Source organism: Brachyhypopomus gauderio, chromosome 4, assembly GCF_052324685.1.
Source record: "Brachyhypopomus gauderio isolate BG-103 chromosome 4, BGAUD_0.2, whole genome shotgun sequence".
In the NCBI taxonomy this organism is placed as follows: domain Eukaryota; kingdom Metazoa; phylum Chordata; class Actinopteri; order Gymnotiformes; family Hypopomidae; genus Brachyhypopomus; species Brachyhypopomus gauderio.
Genome location: NC_135214.1, coordinates 35,853,044 through 35,875,286, shown reverse-complemented (window position 1 = coordinate 35,875,286; position 22,243 = coordinate 35,853,044). Strand labels below are relative to the sequence as shown.

Below are 22,243 nucleotides of genomic sequence, written 5' to 3'. Positions count from 1 at the left end.
GAAAACTACTATTGAAAAAACTACTATTGAATTCACTAAGAAAACTACTATTGGAGAGCCGTTTTTGCCATTTTCAAGAGCTTGTTGACATTGTAAAGTCTAACTGGAGCACTGCTGTCCTGTGGTTTGACAAGAGTGGTGATATTGTATTGAATAGCAACGTAGCTTATCCAAGGTGCACTGGAAATAAGAGCAGTACCTTCTTACCACATTATACCCTACACATGATACCCTATACATTAGACCCTATACCTACCAAATAGAAATGATGAGGGGCCACTTTTTTTTCAATGACTGAAATTTTCAATTTTTTCAATGACTGAAGTAAAAAGTAAAAAAAAAAAAAAATTTCAAAACAGCCCGCGGGCCATCTATTTGAGTATGGGGGGGGGGGGGGGGGGGGGGGGGGGGGGCGAACGTAACACTCAAATGGGTGGTGAACGTAACGTCTGAAAATAAATTCTCCGGTTTAAAATATAGTCTCCCGTTAAAATTGTTTTGGCATTTGGGTCCGTATCCAGTTAATCAGGAATGTGTTTGGGTCCGGACAGGACGGCGTTCGGGTCCGGATCCGGACCGCGGTCCGCCATTTGGTGATACCTGCTATAGATTATACCCTATACATTATACCAGGGGTGCCCACAACTTTTCAGCTTGCGAGCTACTTATAAGATGACCAAGTCAAAATGATCTACCTATTTATTTTTTAGCGGCGTGTGTCTGGGGGGGGGGGGGGGGGGGGGGGTGTGTGTGTGGATTGTGTGTGTCGATTGTTGCGTGAGGGTTGGCGTGTGTCAAACCCTAGACGTCAGATTGGCTACCATGTATGTCAACATGTATGTATGTATGTTTTTTTTTGGTCCGTATCCAGTTAATCAGGAATGAGATTGGGTCCGGACAGGACTGCGTTCGGGTCCGGATCCGGACCGCGGTCCGCCAGTTGAGTACCCCTGCTATACGTGATACCCTGTACATGTTCACTCCTCTATTCTATGGACCACTTCCATGTAGAGGTGAAAAGGTCCAAACGACCCGCTCCTGATCACACACTCTGGGAGGACATGCAGGTACATCACCTGTCTTACCTGAGTTACGAGTGGGCAGGGGAGCAGGCGTGAAGCCACCATTTGATTGGTCATTGGTCTCCCCGAAGTCAAAGACAGGTTTGGGTTTGGGGACATACTCTCTACGTGGATGAGATTTTGCCTCATTGATCCTTGGAGAGAGAATATCAGGTTGAAGAACAATTTCATTAAGAATTACTCACAATCCTCTAACACACACACACACACACACACACGCACAAACCTGTCTTTGAGTTTGTCAGCAAGCTCCTCGAGAATCTGTACAGCCTGTCTGTGATACTGCAGCTGAGAATCCACCAGCGATGACAGCTGAGTGACCTGCTCTATCTGCACAGGGAGAGGACAAATGTATGGGTAACCAACACACACACACACGCACACGCACGCACACGCACGCACACGCACGCACACGCACGCACACACACACACACGCACACGCTTCCCTTGAGATAATAATGAGCAGTCTTGAAAATAAACAGCTTCATTTAATGAGAAACTTCCTGTATGGCCCAGAGCCTGTGCAGGGAGGACATGTCGGTTTCACTGCACTTCTGCTCACGATCAACACGCTACTGTTGACAAAATAACTCACGTAACTCACGTTTAAAATAACTCAAGTATATAACCCTAACCCTAATGGAAACTTAAGAACTCAGCTTAATGTTTAAAACCTCCAAAACATGCCCTATAATTGCATATGGGCAAACAAACAAACAAACAAACAGTAAAGTGTACTGTAGTCCACTAGGGGGTGCTGTGAGCTCTCCAGGGAGCAGCAGAAGTGATCAACAGAGATGTAGCCCCAGGATCATCTGAACAGGCAGTGTGGTGAGAGTGGAGGAGGGGCTCAATCCTGCGACACAGCGCAGTGAGAGAGTCCAAACACAGCTCAGCCCTCAAACACAGAACCACTGCAGACCAAACACACACATTTACACAGGGCATACACACTATACAGCATCACACACACACACACACACACACACACACACACACACACACACACACACACACACACACAGCTCTTACATCTGTCTCCAGCAGGTTGTACATGCTGATCTCAGCCACCTCTTTGGACTCATGGAACTTCTCCAGTGCCTGCTTCACCTCCTCATCTGGTATCTTCCCCTGACGCTTCTTCTTGTAGTCGTAATCCAGCCTCCGACCTTCCAACTTCTTCAGGTGGTGCTGTGCATCAGAGAGAGTGTCACACCACAGGGACACTAAAGGCAGGAGTGTTCATGGCAGAGAGGTCTCTATAGGACCTCATTTAGTAAGCTGCTCAGGAACAGTAGGGACTCAGGCTGACTGGACTGGGTTGGGCCTCCCAGGAAACACCTGAGCCTCACTCACCTGGATCTCTCTCAAGTCCTTGTCACACAGGCCTTGCAGGGGGTCGATGAAGTTCTGCTTGACATCGATGTCCAGCGAGTCCTTCACCTCTGCGAGCCTCTTCATACTCTCCCCAACATCCACCAGGGCGGCGCCTGCTCCAGCAAACAAACGGGTCACTTACACACCTTCACACACACACGCACTACTCCACCCCTACACACACACACACACACACACACACACACACACACACACACACACACACACACACACACCTTTCCACCCCTACACTCACCCCTAACACACCATATGTGCATAACTCCCTCTCCTACAGGTATGACATGGACATACACATATGATACATGAAAGTTCTGCCTTGTGAACATGGGAGTCCTTAAGTTAACGTGAGATGACATTTTGTTAGAGTAGTTGCTGCAGAAACTCGTTTTGATCAGGACCCGGGAGACTGCATTTAAGCTCTGTCAGCAAGGATAAACTAATACAATTCAGAAGAATCATAGGACACTTCAAATCATATTCAGACCTATTTAAAGCATGATCAAAGAGGCCTTATTCAGGCAGGACTTGTGTGACAAGGGTAGTGATGTCGCTTCACTACAGGACATCAGTCAAACCTCTGATCTCAGAATCAATAACTGAGAATGGAGTGTCATCAAATAAATAGAGGACAATAAACCATCGAAACTGTAATAAGACGTAGAACAGCTGACTGGAATAAGTTGGTATCTGTGCCATGCATGGGGAATCACCTCCTCAGAATTCAGACAGCACTACAATCACTGGGAAACGTTGGTAGTAATGACTACATCGCATATTCTCATGTAAAACAAACCCTGTCTGGGCTAAAGAGAGGAAGAGAGAGAAAGAGTGATAGAAGGAGAGAGAGAGAGAAAGAAGGAGCGAGGGCAGGGAGGGTTCCCATGGTGGTAAATTCCTGCGTCTCCCATGGTCTTTGGCTGCTGTGTGGTATGTTCCTCTCACTGGAGCCGAGGGTGTGGCTCTTATAACGCGCTTTTAAACGTTTGTTCTTACACACCCTCAAAAACTTACTGTATAAGACATAAAACTCACAACGTTTTGTTGCTATGGTTTTACTGCATCCATGCCCATTGGTGTTCTGGTGTTCTAAATGCAAATAAAATCAGATTGATGGTGAGAGATGCTTGGAGACCTGAAGACCGCAGCAGTTTAAAGCCATTTACTGACCCTGAGGACAACGGCCATTAAAGACCTGCTCCAACACACATGAGCTCACGGAAAGACTCTGGAAAACCTGGAGAACACGTTGTAGACTGTGATTTTATATGCTGAAGACACCAGTGGAATCTCAGCACAGCAGTTTTCTGTCTGAAGACTCCAAACGTCCTGCACTGAAACTCTCTCCTCTAGCTGATCTTGTAGCTGATCTCTAGCTGATCTTGTAGCAATCTTGTAGGATGTTGTACAAGAACAGAAGCATGAGGAGACACTCAGATCACTAGTGCAGAAGACCAACACTGATTAATAACCAACAAGCTCTTTAAAGGTTCATGAAAATATATCCATAATTTAGGGTATGCGGACACGTGCACGCGAACACACACACGTTGCACAAGTGCGCACGCACACACACGTTGCACACACACACGTTGCGCGTGCACACACACACATACGTCACGCGTGTAAACCCACCAAAGTTGGTGTCCTCCCCGAGCTCTCTGCCGTATTTGGACATGCATTCTCCCAGAAGCCCCTCCACCTGGGGGTAGCCAGGACTCTTCACCTGCCCACGGATCTTGGACATGGTGTTCAGCATGGAGAGCTTGGCACGCGACGCTAACACACACACACACACACACACACACACACACACACAGGTCAGGTTGCAACAGTTATTTTCTGCCCATTTCATCATGTAAATGAACTAGGACAAGACTCTAGTAAATCATATTCAATATTATTTTAACTAGAAACAACTAGAATTGCATCAGCATTAGAACCAAGACAGTCAATGTGCACTATATAAAAAAATTAATTAAATAGAAACTTCCAGAAACTTCTACCCATAAAGGGTTCCATGCCATAAAAGAACTCATAAAAAATAAAAATTTATTTTTGCTATATAAACTCGTTTATGTCTTTAGTCAGATGTGTTGTTTAGACATGTTATTTTCAAACATTTATTCTGGCCTAAATCGGTACAACCGGAATGAGCTAAATTTAAAGTGTTGAAGAGTTTTCTGTAAACAGCAGGAGGCAGGAGCAGACGGGAACAGACTGCTCTGCCCACCACAGCCCTGCTCCGCCCACTCCAAACCCTGCCCCGCCCACTCCAAACCCTGCTCCACACTCACCAGGGTTGGGCTGCAGGTACTCTGAGGTTTTGGAGATGACCTCGACCACAGCCTTACTGGTCACGTCCACTTTCTGCAGAAACAGAGAGGAGAGTCACTGCTCACACACACTCTTATTTTACATGCCCTTCTCGTCTTTACTTTGGTACAGGTACAAATTTCTACACAGCTACTCATCAGTAATGACAGTAAAGGAGAGGACAGGAGCACAGGGAGAGACAGATAGCGCTGGGCCCCTCATCCTCCTCTCTCCTGTCTGCAGGAGCAGCAGGCCCCTCATCCTCCTCTCTCCTGCCACGCTGTAGGAAGGTCATGGCAGAAAGGCTGAATGTGGATGACGTAGTGAAAATGACTGAAGGTAAACCGTCTCGGGGGAGACGTGTGTGCACATCAGTGGTGTGGGAGGGGCAGACTCAGACTCTGACCTCAGAAGATCTTCATGATAAAATCAACCTGTGAAATCCTGCCAGATTAGCACAATAATAGAGGTTATGGCAACAAAAGGATGTGAATATAATGTTAAGGGGTTAAACCTTACACACGATGTGTAACAGCCAAACAGTGAGGTGTGTTGATGTGTATATATAAAGCATGTCAGCTGTTCTGAGCTGCTGTAACAGGTGTACCACCATTATGGCGATGCGATCACTGGTGGGCATGGTGGTTGGCTGATCTGGGGTCAGTGGTGCCAGCAGCCAGCCCTTGTGTGCCCTGCTGGTGGTGTGGTGCGATATGACACGCATCATAGAAATATTGCAATATGATACACAAGATACAGAAGAGTGCACCAGGACTTTGATTCATTGGAAGTTTAATATGTATATCTTATGTCTTGACCTAGTTCGAAGAGTTTCATTTTGAGGTTTCTTCCACCACTGCTGAGAAACCAGGAGGCCATTGTGTCATGTGGAGGTAGTGCTGTTCTCTGAGCAGGGGCATGCAGTGCTCTCCTACCAGCACTGCCATGGTGCAACACAGGAAGATCTCATTTATAAACTCTACCAACTCAGACGCTCAGTCCCAATTAGGGATGCACCGAAATGAAAATTCTTAGCCGAAACCGAAAACCGAAAATGAGGAAACCAAGGCCGAAAGCCGAAAACCGAAACACCGAAATACATTATGCCAATTATTAGTAACATTGGATTTATGGCTAACCTCACTAAAATCAAGGCATTGCTATTCAAAGAATAAATCAACTACAAAATTTGATTTGAAAATATTTATTTAGCACTGACATTTCAGTAATGCATATTATAAAGTAAAATTAGTGGTGGGCCGTTAACAGCGATACCGCTGACAACGGCCGACCACTAATTAAATTAAACTCGCTTGCAGACCGTTTTTATCTGAGAGGATAAATATATGTATTTTATACGAGTTAAATTTAATTATAACTGACTGGTCTGAAAGATAAATATAAATTCTCTCATAAAAACGTGACGTGAGTTGCAACAACATTAAACAGCTCAGGTAAACACACTTCTGAGAAATGCCGTCTGCTCGGCAAAACATAACGGGGCTCAATGTGCTCTATTAGCCTACGAAATCCCTACGACAGAGAACGGCTGATCGTCTAAGGCAACGAGTTCCATAATTTTTGGTGTAATGTCCTTTTGGCTTGGCGCCATCACTGGAAATTTTTTTTGCTAGCTTTATCCAAATAAGCGCGTGCAGGTGGCGATTTTTGCTTGCGTCATCACAGCACACTGTTTCGGCCGTGTTGTTTCGGTGATGAAAGTATTTCGGCCGAAAACCGAAAATGCAAATTTAAGCCATTTCGGCCGAAAATTTTCGGTGGCCGAATTTTCGGTGCATCCCTAGTCCCAATGAAGCAGGATCTGCCTGCTAGTGTGAGGGAACCAGCTACTGCAAAACTCACAGAGTCTCAGAATACTCTACAGCACAAAGTGTGTCAAAAGGCCAAGCAACCTGCAGGCAAGCTCGCAATGTAAATCACCGGCTGTGTAGTAGCAGTAGTGAAGAGGTATTGAGGAAGATGACGCCACACAGAGCAAGATGGCTGGTCTAGTACTGAGTACTGAATATGAGGTTTCACAGTGACCTGCTCGAGTACTGAATATGGGGGTCTCAGAGACCTACTCGAATACAGAATATGGGGTCTCAGAGAACTGCTTGAGTACTGAATATGAGGTCTCACAGAGACCTGCTTGAGTACTGAATATGAGGTTTCATAGTGACCTGCTTGAGTACTGAATATGAGGTCTCACAGAGACCTGCTTTATTGGCTGGCGTGATCTGGGGCGACCCTTGTCCAGATGGCGTCACCATCAGTGGTGCGGTGGACTCTGCTCCCCTAACAGTATGTTAAGAGACTTTGGATCTGAGATCTGTTAGTGGCAAACACTCTACTGAAGAAGCTGATCCTGGAACAGCTTTTACTCCAACTCAATAGCAACAGCAGCACTGTTGTTTGCTCAGTAATGTGTTTTCAGGATGGGAATGACGTAGAGCCCTGGAACGGTTTAACAACTCACAGATCTCCCCAGGGCCAGACCGCACAACACCCCGAAGTCCACAATTAACATCTGCATCTGCTGGACTTCACCATGTGGAATCTGACCAGCACTACTGTGCTATAACTGTGTGTGAAGTGACAACAGGCTATCAACATGAAACACTGCCGAGGCTGATCTGGGAACATCACCGCCATGTCTGAATCAACCTCAGGAACAACAAAATAATCCCTCTGCCAAACAGGATGACAGACGCCATTCTGCCTGTGTAATGGCTGCAGGGTCTGTATCTTACATATCAAAGAGCACACTAGCATTGTTTAGGTTCTCTTACCCGCTCCAGGTCCCGGAAATCTTCATCAAGTTTGGTTCCCTCTGCTCCTCCAACCTTCTCACTCACCATCTGGAAACAGGAGAGTGAGCGTCAAAGAGGGCCGTGCAACTCCCACCACACTCCACAGTGAGGACAACAGCACCATTACCATATAACATCACACATGCGTCTCTTATTGGTTAGGCACAATTTATTTTAGTTTGGTAACAGATGTATGCTTAACGTAGAAATAAATATGCATTTCAATTTTGTTTTTTTAAGAAACAAACACGATGAAGCCGATTGGGTTTACCAAACAGTGTGTGGTGAAACCTAGACGGAGGGAGAGCTGTATTAACATCACCATGGAGGAACAACCACAATCACACTGATAAAAAACCCTGCTCACAACCACCAAGCTTTCCTACATTTGGCAGATAATCACTGATCAAACAGTTTTCCCTGCATAATTATAACCACAAGATCAGCAAAATCCGCCCCTATTCATAAAGACTGCAGAAGCGGGCCTATGGTTCTCTACAAAGCCAGTATCAGAACCCAAGGTCCGAACATCAGAAAGGGGGACAGGGTTCTGTCTCACTGATGACCGTGATAGGATAGGATTGCAGTAGCTGCTCAGGTTACGGACACTCCACAGGTCCAGGGGCACACAATGTCCAGGAGCGCTCTGTTCACACACCTCCTCCCTCTCTCCCTTCTCTCTACTCCCCGTCTCATTCTCTCTCAAGAATGAAAGAAGCTTCATTGGCAGGACAGCAATTTATAAGAATACTATCAATAATTGAAATAAAGAAAAATAAATAAAGCCAAATTTACAATGAATATACATCTATGCACACAATACTGTTTAATTGAACAGTGTGTACTTGGTCAGGAAACGTTTCTGTTTGACAGTCAACAGATCCAGTCTGTTTGCATAGCACGGAAGCATTCTAACTTCCTCCGAGCCTGGGTTCAGTTCTCCCAGTCTTCTAGATAGCTGTTCTTGCTGCATGTGATTAGGTGGCTGGTGTTTAGATGGAGCTGTTGGATGGTCTGAGGGTCAGAGAGTCTCAGGACCAGCTGACTGAGGGGACTGTGTTCAGGGGTCCGTTCAGGACCAGCTGACTGAGGGGACTGTGTTCAGGGGTCCGTTCAGGACCAGCTGACTGAGGGGACTGTGTTCAGGGGTCAGTTTGTGGCTCTGTAGAGCTTTGAACTGCAGGGTTTCTCTGGGACTTCAAGTTCTTTTGGAAGTTTCTGGATCTTTTTGGATGTTTATAATCAGAGGGAATCGGCCTAATTCTGCCCTGCATGCGTTGGTTGGTGTTTTCATTTGGACTTTAAGAATCATTCTGCAGAATGCTGCATGCAGGACTTCTGTTGGGTGTTTGTCTCATTTAGTGTAGCTGTTCTCACTGAGTGGACCCCAGACCTCACTCCCATAAAGTAACATAGGCTGGATCACACTATCCAATAATTTACACCACACCAGGATGGGAGTATCTATATAGTGAAATCTTTTCCGGGTTGCGGGGAGCTCTGCTTTCACCTTTGGTGCATTCACTGCCTGACGTGGTAATTGTGAGGGCGAGTGTACTAGAGTTGCCCAGAGTGAACTGGGACGCGTGTTCCTGACATCTGGGCCTTTTCTGAAAAATACCACAATATTGGTGTTCTGTAGGTTTACACCAGGGCCCAGTCCTGCCAGTCCTGCTCCAGAAGGTCCAGAACTTCACTTTCCCTCCTGGATATTCGGGTTGTCTGTGTTTTAGGTTTGATAGTTTTCTCAGTTCCTTCCTTCCTCTCTCTTTCTCCCCCTAGACACTTGTGCCTCCTTCCTCATGTTGGAAGGTTCATGCTGGGTCCTTCATCTACAGTAGGGGTGCCCATTACGTCAAGTGTCGGTCGATCGCGAAGGAATGTGCGTAGATCGCATGACATTAAAAAGTAGTGGATGAATCGCCCATGTGCACTGACGGTTGTATTTTGATTGACATTCATGGTAGCCAATCTGACGTCTAGGGTTTGACACACGCAATACCCCCCCCCCCCAACAAATTTCATTCGCCACCTCACAACCCCCCACCCCCCGGTAGATCTTTCTGACTTGGTCATCTTATAAGTAGCTCGCAAGCTGAAAACTTGTGGGCACCCCTGATCTACAGTGAGCAGTATCTACAGCAGGGGTTCTCAACTGGTCTCAGCCCGGAGCCCACATTTTCTCATTGTCATTAAGTCGTGACCCAGTTTTATACAGTACAAATTAGGGATGCACCGAAATGAAAATTCTTAGCCGAAACCGAAAACCGAAAATGAGGAAACCAAGGCCGAAAGCCAAAAACCGAAACACCGAAATAGCCTACATTATGCCAATTATTAGTAACATTGGATTTATGGCTAACCTCACTAAAATCAAGGCATTGCTATTCAAAGAATAAATCAACTACAAAATTTGATTTGAAAATATTTATTTAGCACTGACATTACAGTAATGCATATTATAAAATAAAATTAGTGGTGGGCCGTTAACGGCGATAACGCTGACAACGGCCCACCACTAATTAAATTTTACTCACTTGCAGACCGTTTTTATCTGAGAGGATAAATATATGTATTTTATACGAGTTAAATTTTATTATAACTGACTGGCCTGAAAGATAAATATAAATTCTCTCATAAAAACGTGACGTGAGTTGCAACAACATTAAACAGCTCAGGTAAACACACATCTGATAAATGTCATCTGCTCGGCAAAACATAACAGGGCTCAATGTGCTCTATTAGCCTACGAAATCCCTACGACAGAGAACGGCTGATCGTCTAAGGCAACGAGTTCCATAATTTTTGGTGTAATGTCCTTTGCCTTGGCGCCATCACTGGAAAACTTTTTTGCTAGCTTTATCCAAATAAGCGCGTGCAGGTGGCGATTTTTGCTTGCGTCATCACAGCACATTGTTTTGGCCGTGTTGTTTCGGTGATGAAAGTATTTCGAACCGAAAATGCACATTTAAGCCATTTCGGCCGAAAATTTTTGGTGGCCGAATTTTCGGTGCATCCCTACAAAAAATGTAAACAACACACATGACACTGTCACATAGGGCTACGCCCCCCTCTCCTAGCTGTCACTCCGGTTTCCCTGTTCCTCGTGTCTGTGTTGTTCCCTGCTCCTTGAGCCCGCCTTGTTGTCTGTTTCTATGGTTTCCCCACGTCTGCCACGCCCATGTCATTATTGTTTTCACCTGTTTCTAGTCTAGTTCAATTTACTTATAGTCCCCGTGTCTCCCATGTCGGTATATGTTATTTTGTGCTACTTACCTGTTTGTTCTCTTGCCTCGTTCATGCTCTAGTGGATTTAACTGTTTCTGTTTCGTCGTAAGTACGTTCAGCCTAGTCTTTGTTTCCCCTGCCTTGTCTTTGTGCCACCATGCCCATTTATATTTTACGTTAGGATTGCCTACCTGTTATGACCCCTGCCCGGTATTACGACTCTGCCTTTGGAATTTGGCGTTTGTGTCCGCCTCCCTGTTCTGCGTCACGCAGTTCGTTACACTGTTAAAGTGCACTATTGCACTAAATATTTCCCAGCACGTTAAACTTAAAGTTAAATATTTATACATATAGTCGAAATGATTCAATATAATTCGCTTTTTTCCGTCACATTACTTAATGGTTGTTTATTTTCAAAACCCCCAATCTTAACGTCTTCACGTTCTCTCATGTTTCGTCCTGGAATTAACATAACACAAGAGAACTGTTCAGTCAGATAGCTATTTGTTGTGAAACGAAGTAGTTACAATTTCAAGCATTTTCAAGTAGGCTACTTAGCCTAAGTCATGGGTTAAAGCAAGAAATTTTCATTTGACTGAAAAATTTTTCCTGGCAAAAGACAATGCCAGCAATTACTGAAAATGTGGTGTAGTTGGGACACGGCCTCTTTTGCCTAATTCTACACAACACATTTATAAAGTATATTTATCTAAACAGCCTGTGTAAGGAGAGAAGAGAGAATGAACACCTGAGCAATAAATGTACATAAATGTTTATATAATGGAGTTATCTGGGGGTCCTCTTCCAGAAAATTATTTAAAGATCAAGTCAAATTTAGTGAATCCTGGTGAGAGGTATGAAGCTCTCTTGTTTTTATCAGATTCACCATCGCAAAAACATAAGCCGTAAGATTACATGCTTTAAGTAGGTATGTTACAAAAAATTTAACACCACTGGATAGAGCTTTTAAATACAAACAGAACAACACCATCCATGTTAAGCCTGGTTTAAGCCTTTATACTTGACGCAGCACGAGTGGCGTGAGCAGCGCGAGGGTCCGCACGCCGAAAATGACGTAATCGCGGTGACTCCACCCGTGCGCGAGAGCCTCGCAGTCGTGCACCTCTCGAATTTTGTAACTTCGCGCGCACAGCGCTTCAGCGCAGTGAACCAAGTCATGTTTGCCGGGTTCATACACCTTTATAAGGTGGAATTAAAGCACTTGTACGTCACTTTCAAGGTCCATTTCAACGCGTTCTCAACGTTAAATTTAAGTTAAATATTTAAACATATACTCGAAATGATTCGAAATAATTCGCTTTTTATCACATTATTTAATGGTGGTTTATTTTCAAAACGCCCAATCTTAACGACTTCACGTTCTCTCATGTTTCGTCCTGGAATTACAAGAGGCTCGTATTTGTTAACGTAATAACTGTTCAGTCAGACAGATATTTGTTGTGAAACGAAGTAGTTACATTTTCAAGCATTTTAAAGTACTTTAGCCTAAATTCCAGCACTAATGCAACATTACAATTGGTCAGGTAAATGTTCATTCCACTGTTTTGAGGGGTGTTTCTTTATACTACCACATATTGCTTCGGTCTACACTGCAAAAAGAATGTGACGCAGCAAATAGCCTCCGCCGTTCGCGCAGGTGTACAAAGTCGCGCGCTACGATCACGCCAGGCAGGAGGGTATGGCGTTAAATTAGTATCTTTAATATGAGAGCGCAAAGATAATGTTAAATCGAGCAAGTCAGACACATTGAGCACGCAAAATCAAGGAAACCGAGCAAAAACAGTGACAACGAGAGCAGAGAATCAAGAATTGCGTGGTTAAGCGCGCTCGTTTCTCGCAGCCACGCGAGCGCTTCACTGTTTTCAGCGCGCGTTTCAGTTTTTTGCTCGCTTCTAAAACTTCTGCTCGCTTCGTAATTACAAGCGGGGATACGTCACAGATTGACGATGATCCAGGCTTGGTAGAAGATTACCGGAATCATCGATCGAAATTGCCAGTGAGCCTTATGGAACAGGTAAATTCAGAGTGCAATGTGTTTTTTGTTTTTAATTGATATGTTATTTCAAAGTAGGTTTCAGTGTGTATTTTATTGTCAGTGTTGGTTGGTGTTATATATCACATTATAGTTAATTATTCAGCACCCCCGCCGTGAAATGCATCCCCTTCTCGTGAACGCGCACAGTACGGTCTGCTTTCGAAAACGGATACAATCCGCTTCGATATCGCTAAAAATAGCGAGAGAAAAATATCTTACCTTTCAGTTAACGTTGATGAAAATCGCTGATTTACAGAAAAGAACTCAATGTTGCTTTATACTACGATTACACGGGAAAATGTAGTTTTGCATAATGTACAAAAACGATGGTTTCAGCGATGTGATTACCAAAAGGCAGTGACTTTTAAATGATTTTACAAAACGTTGGCATATTAAAGAGTTTACGAAGTAATGTTTTGATTGGATAGTTATGTCCTGTGTTCGACACATACTGTGTTGTATGTGAGTGCTGTGCTTGCTTCTGTTAGAAAAACCATGTACTGACGACGAGGCCTGACAGCAGTGCATCCTGTTATATTTAATACTGAGATATAATTATAAAATTATTATTCTGTATTTTCTAACTGACATGCATATACATTTTATATTAAAGTTATGGTGTTGCATCTGTAAAGCTGGTTGGTTGTGTCTATATGGCTACAATGATTTTGAGCTAGAATCAACTACATTCAAACAAAAAGTGAGAGCTGGGGGTGCTTTTTACGGCAGGCCACCTGCCGTAAAATACAGTTGTGATCAAATTTATTCAACCCCCAATGCTGCGAAGGGTTTTATGAAATTCAGTGCACATTTGTAATTGTGTTCATAATGAAATCTTACAAGGACTTGTTAAAGAACTAAATGCAACTAAGATAGCATCAATTTTTTTTGTCATAAAGTATTAAATGGCCTTTTTGTGATTTCTTCATTGACACAATTATTCAACCCCTTTACGACTACCACTCCTAAGAACAGAGGTTCATTCCAGTGTTTTCCATCAGGTATTGAAAACATCTGTGGATGTCAACGAGCAGCAGTCAAGCATGATAAGCACCAATTAGGCAGATTTAAAAGGACTGTGATACTCAGCTCCTTCTAGACATCTACTGGTGTGTTTCCAAGCATGGTGAAGGCAAGAGAATGGTCCCAGAAGACAAGAGAAGAGGTTATTGCTCTTCACAAGAATGGCAATGGATATAAAAAGATTGCGAAGTTGTTAAATATTCCAAGAGACACTATCGGAAGTATCATTCGCAAGTTCAAGTTAAAGGGCACAGTGGAAACGTTACCTGGTCGTGGCAGAAAGAAGATCCTGACCGCGACTGCTGTGCGCTACCTGAAGCGTAATGTGGAGAAAAATCCCCGCGTGACTGCTAAGGAACTGAAAAAAGACCTGTCAGATGTGGGCACTGAAGTTTCAGCTCAGACAATAAGGCGCGCACTGCATAACGAAGACCTCCATGCCAGAATGCCCAGACGCACCCCCTTGCTGACTCCAAAGAACAAGAAAAGTCGACTGCAGTATGCCAAAAGTCATGTGGACAAGCCACAAAGGTTTTGGAACAGGTTTTGGAAACTAAATTAGAACTGTTTGGGACAATGGACCAGCGCTATGTTTGGAGAAGGAAGAACCAGGCTTATGAACAAAAGAACACCTTGCCTACTGTGAAGCATGGCGGGGGGTCAATTATGCTTTGGGGCTGTTTTGCTTCTAATGGTACAGGAAAGCTTCAACGTGTGCAGGGTACCATGAATTCCCTTCAGTACCAGGAGATCTTGGAGGAAAATGTGATGGAGTCAGTCACAAACCTGCGGCTTGGGAGACGTTGGACCTTCCAACAGGACAATGATCCGAAGCACACATCCAAGTCCACTAGAGCATGGTTGAACATGAAAGGCTGGAACATTCTAGAGTGGCCATCGCAATCACCAGACTTAAATCCAATTGAGAACCTCTGGTGGGACCTAAAGAAGGCAGTTGCAGTGCGCAAGCCTAAGAATGTGACTGAACTGGAGGCTTTTGCCCATGAAGAATGGGCTAAGATACCCATAGGTCGCTGCAAGACACTTGTGTCAAGCTATGCTTCACGCTTGAAAGCTGTCATAACTGGAAAAGGATGTTGTACTAAGTACTAAAAAATAATGTCACTAGGGGGTTGAATAAAACTGATAATGATGTGAGCACAGTAAAGACATTTGTGGTTATTCCATCATAAATATTATGTTATGTTTGTCTAATTTATAAGTGCCTCTTTGATATAATTGTAAATAAGATGACTGAAATGATCAAAATCAATGTCAAACTGGCCAAAACACTTTATTTCAGTGGGAGTTGAATAAATTTGATCACAACTGTACACCCCCTTGTAACTCAGTCTGTGTTGATGGTAGGTCAAATCAACTTTATAATGACATAGTTGAGACCAATTCATGTTGATTCTATGAGTTTCATGCATGTAGGACCAGTGTAGCCAATATTAGGGGAGGGGTGCATTTTACGGCAGGTAGCCTAAACAACCAACCAGCTTTACAGATGCAACACCATAACTTTAATATAAAATGTATATGCATGTCAGTTAGAAAATACAGAATAATAATTTTATAATTATATCTCAGTATTAAATATAACAGGATGCACTGCTGTCAGGCCTCGTCAGTACATGGTTTTTCTAACAGAAACAAGCACAGCACTCACATACAACACAGTATGTGTCGAACACAGGACATAACTATCCAATCAAAACATTACTTCGTAAACTCTTTAATATGCCAACGTTTTGTAAAATCATTTAAAAGTCACTGCCTTTTGGTAATCACATCGCTGAAACCATCGTTTTTGTACATTATGCAAAACTACATTTTCCCGTGTAATCGTAGTATAAAGCAACATTGAGTTTTCTGTAAATCAGCGATTTTCATCAACGTTAACTGAAAAGTAAGATATTTTTCTCTCGCTGATATCGAAGCGGATTGTATCCGTTTTCGAAAGCAGACCGTACTGTGCGCGTTCACGAGAAGGGGATGCATTTCACGGTGGGGGTGCTGAATAATTAACTATAATGTGATATATAACACCAACCAACCCTGACAATAAAATACACACTGAAACCTACTTTGAAATAACATATCAATTAAAAACAAAAAACACATTGCACTCTGAATTTACCTGTTCCATAAGGCTCACTGGCAATTTCGATCGATGATTCCGGTAATCTTCTACCAAGCCTGGATCATCGTCAATCTGTGACGTATCCCCGCTTGTAATTACGAAGCGAGCAGAAGTTTTAGAAGCGAGCAAAAAACTGAAACGCGCGCTGAAAACAGTGAAGCGATCGCGTGGCTGCGAGAAACGAGCGCGCTTAACCACGCAATTCTTGATTCTCTGCTCTCGTTGTCACTGTTTTTGCTCGGTTTCCTTGATTTTGCGTGCTCAATGTGTCTGACTTGCTCGATTTAACATTATCTTTGCGCTCTCATATTAAAGATACTAATTTAACGCCATAGGAGGGGGGTAAAAACTTTTCTACGTAACATCCGCAAATCTGAAGGCGGAATGAACCGCAAGTCAATCAAATGACACCGCCGTCATCCATCCAGCGCTGATGAGCGCCAGTGAGAATCATATCTCGGCCACAAAACAGATAGCACGCGCGTGTGTTGTTTATTATGATTTGACGGATTTTTTCCCCAAAAAAATCAAATGACGGAAATCCGTCGTAGTGACGGAGAACTTTAACCCATGGCCTAAGTTCCAGCACTTTTCAAACCTGAAACACAAAGCAACATTAAAATTCATCAGGTAAATATTCCTTCCCGTTTTAGACGGATGTTTCTTTATACTACCACATATCGTTCGCGCGAGGTGTGGCGGAGTCGCGCGCTATGGTCACTTGTGAGGCGGCTGCACCCGCTGCCCGCATTGTTTCACTTTCGACACATTCCTTGGGATGCCTACATCTCAAGTGATTGAATAAATTTGTTGTACTGGCATCAGACGTTTTCACGTGTTCTTTGCACACTTTACATATCGCTGAAGTTTGGTCTTGATCAGTGGAAGAAAATCCAAATCAATTCCAGATTACAGAGGTGGATTTCCTCTTCTTTACCAGCTGCTCGGTTTGGCTTTCAGTGATCGTTGTGCACTTTTAGCTTTTACAAACACAACATGGAGGTGTGGAAGACGCACAGTTCGCTGTGATCGGTCAGTCCTACGCGGCTGCATCGGCGGGAACCAGCATTAAAAAAAGTAATTGCGCTGATTGGCAAAGGCGATCTATATGATTTCTCTAATTTGGTAGATCGCCTGCGATTCTCCACTCGTTATCGCCATTCACGATTTTATATCGTCATATCGTGCACCCCTAACAGCCTTAAATTTAAGACACACCGCTCCAGGAAGGCTTGTAAATTCACCCACAACAATGCAGAAACTGGCAAATCCATCCCAAACAACAGCTGCCTGACAACACAAAACCACTGTTAACAATATCAACAGCCAGAGCGCTAATTTGCTTTTGTTGCATTGGATATATTTCTTGGCCGTTTCAGATCAGCAGAAGGAAAAGCCAGCATATCAAAGGATGTTAAAACATTGATTTATGTAACCCAGCTGATTAATCCTGGCACTTTGCCCTTCTGAGCTGCATCAGAGACGTAGGAAGAGGAGGAAGCAGCTCTTTGTCTTCCTCTCTAAAGCCCACACGCTTCATAACACCTCCATCTCATCAGCAGGGGTCAAAGGTCTAGGTGTGTGTCAGTGCCTACGGCTCAGGCACACCCGCTAACAAACACACACGCCCTCACACGGGACACGCTCGGAGGAGCGAGATTAATAATTAAAAGGTACAGTTTATACAGAGAGGAGCTTCATGTACAGATGGCTCGATTATGTCAAGCTGATGATCGCTGACTGGAAACACACACACAAAGAACTGAGTGAGGTCACCACTCAAGGGCAACACAGCTGGATATAATCACACTCTGGATTTTACGTAAGGCAATACAGACTCACAAACTCACATCCACTCAATGTGAGAAGTGTTACCACGGCTGTAAATACAGTTTCACAACTACATTTCTTGTCATATGAAAACTCTCCACTTCGACATAGAGATTTCGTTTTGATAGCAATGTTTTTCCGGCCAAGTAACTCATGGCCAAAAGCACCAGACTGCTGTTGGATTTACACTTATTGAGACACTGGTGAACACTGCCGATACGCTGGTGAACTCTGGTAACACTGCCAATATGATGGTGACACTGATGAACACTGCCAATAAGACATTTCAAGGCTGGCCTTCGGTTATTGTAAATGCTTTAACTGGTCAAGCCACCAACAGAACACTCGTGCAAAACTGAGACCAGAATCTCAGAATGCTTCAAGTACAAGATAAAGAATAATGTGACTTGCATATTGTAAAGCTGATATCAATATTGAAACAACTATTCCAATAATGATTAACAAGCAATATGTTGTGCAACTCTACATAGCACAAATGAAATAGCCTAATGGTTGGCTTCAAACTATTCACTTATTACTCATCCTTGAAGGTGCAACTAAATTATAAAATTGCATTTGGGTTTAAAGTGTAACTCAGAACCAACGTGCCTCAAGTGATGAGAGTTGTAGGAAGTGGAAGAAGGTCTCTCCCTGGAGAAGGGAAGTTTTCACACCGACTCACACTGGCCTCTGCTGCAAACCAGCTGCTAATCTGCCACTGACCTGAGCCAAGCGAAGTGATGGTGGTACTGTGCAGTGGGCTGCTACACAGTACACAGCCCTGTGCAATGGTGAGACACATCTGTAGCACTGTGACCTGCACAGACAGACAGACTAGGGACCTGCACAGACTAGGGCCCTCACAGACAGGCAAAGACTAGAGACCTGCAGTCACAGACAAGATACCTGCACAGACTAGTGAGCTGTACAGACAGGCAAAGACAAGAGACCTGCAAAGACTAGACATACACAGTCACACATTAGAGACCTGCACAAACAGCAGATATAAGAAGCTCTCTTCTAGGCATGCTTAACGTGATCTCAGTAAAGAAAAGAAGAAAACCAGCAACACTTGAATGGAAAATTCCACTTTATTTAACCAACGCATTTCAACACACAGCCTGGGGTGAATCGGTCATAGTGTGAGTGTGTCTGACACTTTGGTCTGTCCAGTATCGATGAGAGAGGAACGCTGGCAGAAGCTGACTGCAGTGCAATTACTCAGACAGTCAATACCCACACACACACACACACACACGTTGTTGGCAGCCCTTCCCTGACATAAACTGATTCCCAGTGTGGGGACTCCATTTTGTACTACTGTCCTCCTTACTCTTCTCATCCTCTCTCTCTCTCTCTCTCTCTCTCTCTCTCCCTCCCTCCCTGCCTCTTACACTCTCTCTCGCTCTCATTCCCTTTCACTCCTTCTCACTCTCACTCCCTTTCTCTGCCTTTACTCCCACACTCTCACTCCCTTTCACTCTCTCTCACTCTCTTGGGGAACCCCTGTTGGTCCTGACAGGAAGCTGCCAAACAGATCAGATTTCTGCCAATATCATTAAAACAGGAAAGAAATGGTTCAATCCATTCCAATCAACCCCCACCACTCCCAACTGAATGGAATCAACCAATTCCAATCCCTGCTGGGGAAAAAAACATGTAAGGTCACTACCATCTGAGGGATGTAAGGGGCACACAGACCCTCTAGTGTTGCTCTGCATGGCTGCAGGATTTCCCACTAACCCTAGTTGAGTGCACCTGGGGCTGATATGTGCATATGCTGACATTAGGGTTATGGGGGAAGAGTCTGTGTGTCACTGGACCCGTGTTCCATCCTGTTTGAGCCAACACATACAGTTAGGGCCGGGCTATGAAATAACAGATTATACTGTTACTGCAAAAAGTGGCCATTCTGTAGAATGGTGTGTGGTACATATTACCCCCTTCAGCTGTAAGGTGGCTGTCATTTAACTGTAGGATGAGAGGCATAAATGTCAGTCAACAGCTTTATGAAATGACTACCCAATCCCACCCAAACACAGAAACAAAGCAAGCATCAAAGCGTGTCACACTCCCACGCATTCAAACTGGAATCCAGTATATTCAAAATGTGACTAGTTCCAAGGAACCCAGTGTAATAAGTGTGACTTCACTCATGCCAAGGTTCCCCAGTAGCATGTCCCGAGTAAGCAGTCCTAGCTCAGTGATGGTTATTATAACGGTTATTATCAGTATTCTCTTCAAGGCTGCAGATCACTGCTTACATGCACAACTCAGACACAATATCCACAACAGCCGTGACGCTGACTGGCTGAATCAGTCTGAAACGCTTCCAGCTGAGCAGCACTGAGCATATAAAAGGTCAACATTTGCATATCAGCATTTCCCCCTGTAACCCAGAAAGGGGTGGTGTGAAACTACTGCCCATGAGTGTATAACTCAGCAAACATGACCACTCTTCTGGGCTGGCATCGCCACCCGGGCCAGGCCGAAACAGCGGGCCAGAGGAAAACTACCCGCCGACCAGCTGCTACCCACAATAGTGCAGCAGCAGGCGGCCAGACGAGGAATTCACAATAAACTTCGTGCTGATCAGCAGCACCGCCCCTCAAAACCAGGGCCTACACAAACAGAAAGTAAAAAAATACTAAGCAAACTCTTACTGCGATGTGCCAGGTGGGATGTATTAAAGGTGGTAACGTGGAGGAAGCTGTGGTTAAGTGTACTCAGCATAATCTTTAAGGTTCATAAAATGTGGCATGGTCGAACTGGACTGGAAGGACACACACACACACACACACACACACACACCCACCCACCCACCCACCCAACCAAGTTACAGCTCACGGCTCTGAAATCTCCACGCACACACTCTGTTGTTTTTCATTTTATTTATGGTAAAGCATTTTCGCTGCACATACCAGGCTAACCTAACGGTTTGAGGAGTGCGTCCAACACACAGGCAGCTATTGATCCGCTTATCTGACCCTAACTGGGTGACCACTCGTCCAGCACTCTGGAGACTAAACGTGGCGAACACGCTCCCAGTTCAAGGTAGCAGGAACCACAGCTGGTTAACATGGTGATAATGGATAATGCAAGGTTTGTATTATACACTATCACTACACGTTACATTTGCCAACCTTCAAAAAGCAAACAAACATAAAAACCCTGAAATGCATTGTGTAAGAACAACCCAGTGCATGAAAATAAGCCAGTCAAGTTGGCCGCATGCCAACGGTATGTACACGGTAACGTGTACGGTAACGTGAAGCGACCCGGCCAACCCAACCCACCAACGCCGGACCAACCACCACCAAGACCATTAAAACTCTGGGCTAGCTAGCCTGCTGGACTGTTATACCTCTACAGGTGACCCAAGACTTTTAAAACGTGACATACACGGTTAGAAACGTATTATAATTAACGAGCACACCACCCAGCATGCGCGTGCCGATGGGGCAACGGCTGGGTTAGCTTAGCATAGCACCAATAACGGCTGTGTTAGCTTAGCATAGCGCCACTAACGGCTGGGTTAGCTTAGCATAGCACCAATAACGGCTGGGTTAGCTTAGCATAGCACCACTAACGGCTGGGTTAGCTTAGCATAGCACCAATAACGGCTGGGTTAGCTTAGCATAGCACCACTAACGGCTCTTCGCTGAGGAGAAAAAAAAGTTGAAACGCAAACCTGGCTTGCTTTGTAAAACTGCTTCTTCAAGCCCGCAACAGACATCTTCAGGCTGGATCCTCCTTTTCCTTTCGCCGTAAATAAACTGACAAAGTTGTTGTTGTTTTTTAAATAAAACAACAATATAACAAACCAAACTTCCCCGAAGGCGCGAGCCCGTGCAGACGCAGCCACAGACCGCTAGCTCACGACTCCCAGCGGCACATCAAACGGTTAACGACACTCCACAGCTGACGAACGCTTCACCCACAACAACCGACTCGACTCGGTGTCGTTTTTTGTTTTGTTGTCTTTTTTACAGTATATATTGTCCTTCAGTGTCCTTTAATGAAGTTATATATGTAATGTAATCCACCTCGTATATAACCCCGAAAGCAGCTGGAAAGCTAGCGGTACCCCCTCACTGGTTACCGTTTCCTGCGCAACGCAGGCACATTCCATTTTACACAAATCAAAACTCCACAATGGGCACACTGCGCCCTCTAGTGTCAGAAAATATCACTGCACACACTAAGTTCATCCAGCTCGCCTGTGGTCCAGATGGTGGCGGCAGTGTTTAATTCAGGCCGCGACATCTGCAGGTGTTTGGCCTGCATAGCATCTGCATAGCGTCTATTTTCACGAGTTATGATCCTTTGTTAAACATGTGGCTATTAGTGGAAA

At 44.4% G+C, this 22,243-nt stretch overlaps 1 protein-coding gene across 2 annotated transcripts in view; it reads right to left on the bottom strand.

The window, feature by feature from the left end:
- sh3gl1b (SH3-domain GRB2-like 1b) overlaps positions 1-22,023 on the bottom strand; it is a 29,856-nt gene extending 7,833 nt beyond the window's left edge. The window contains exons 1-8 of one of the 2 annotated variants that reach the window (XM_077004338.1): positions 21,581-22,023; positions 7,586-7,654; positions 4,775-4,847; positions 4,113-4,256; positions 2,439-2,572; positions 2,115-2,273; positions 1,309-1,412; positions 1,086-1,216 (exon numbers count right to left, since the gene is read on the bottom strand). In XM_077004338.1, the coding sequence (XP_076860453.1) occupies positions 1,086-1,216; positions 1,309-1,412; positions 2,115-2,273; positions 2,439-2,572; positions 4,113-4,256; positions 4,775-4,847; positions 7,586-7,654; positions 21,581-21,625 (859 nt within the window). In that variant the 5' untranslated portion in view covers positions 21,626-22,023. The remainder of the gene's footprint in view (positions 1-1,085; positions 1,217-1,308; positions 1,413-2,114; positions 2,274-2,438; positions 2,573-4,112; positions 4,257-4,774; positions 4,848-7,585; positions 7,655-21,580) is intronic. The other variant, XM_077004339.1, reaches the window with a different exon arrangement.
- Between the last annotated feature and the right edge of the window lie 220 nt (positions 22,024-22,243).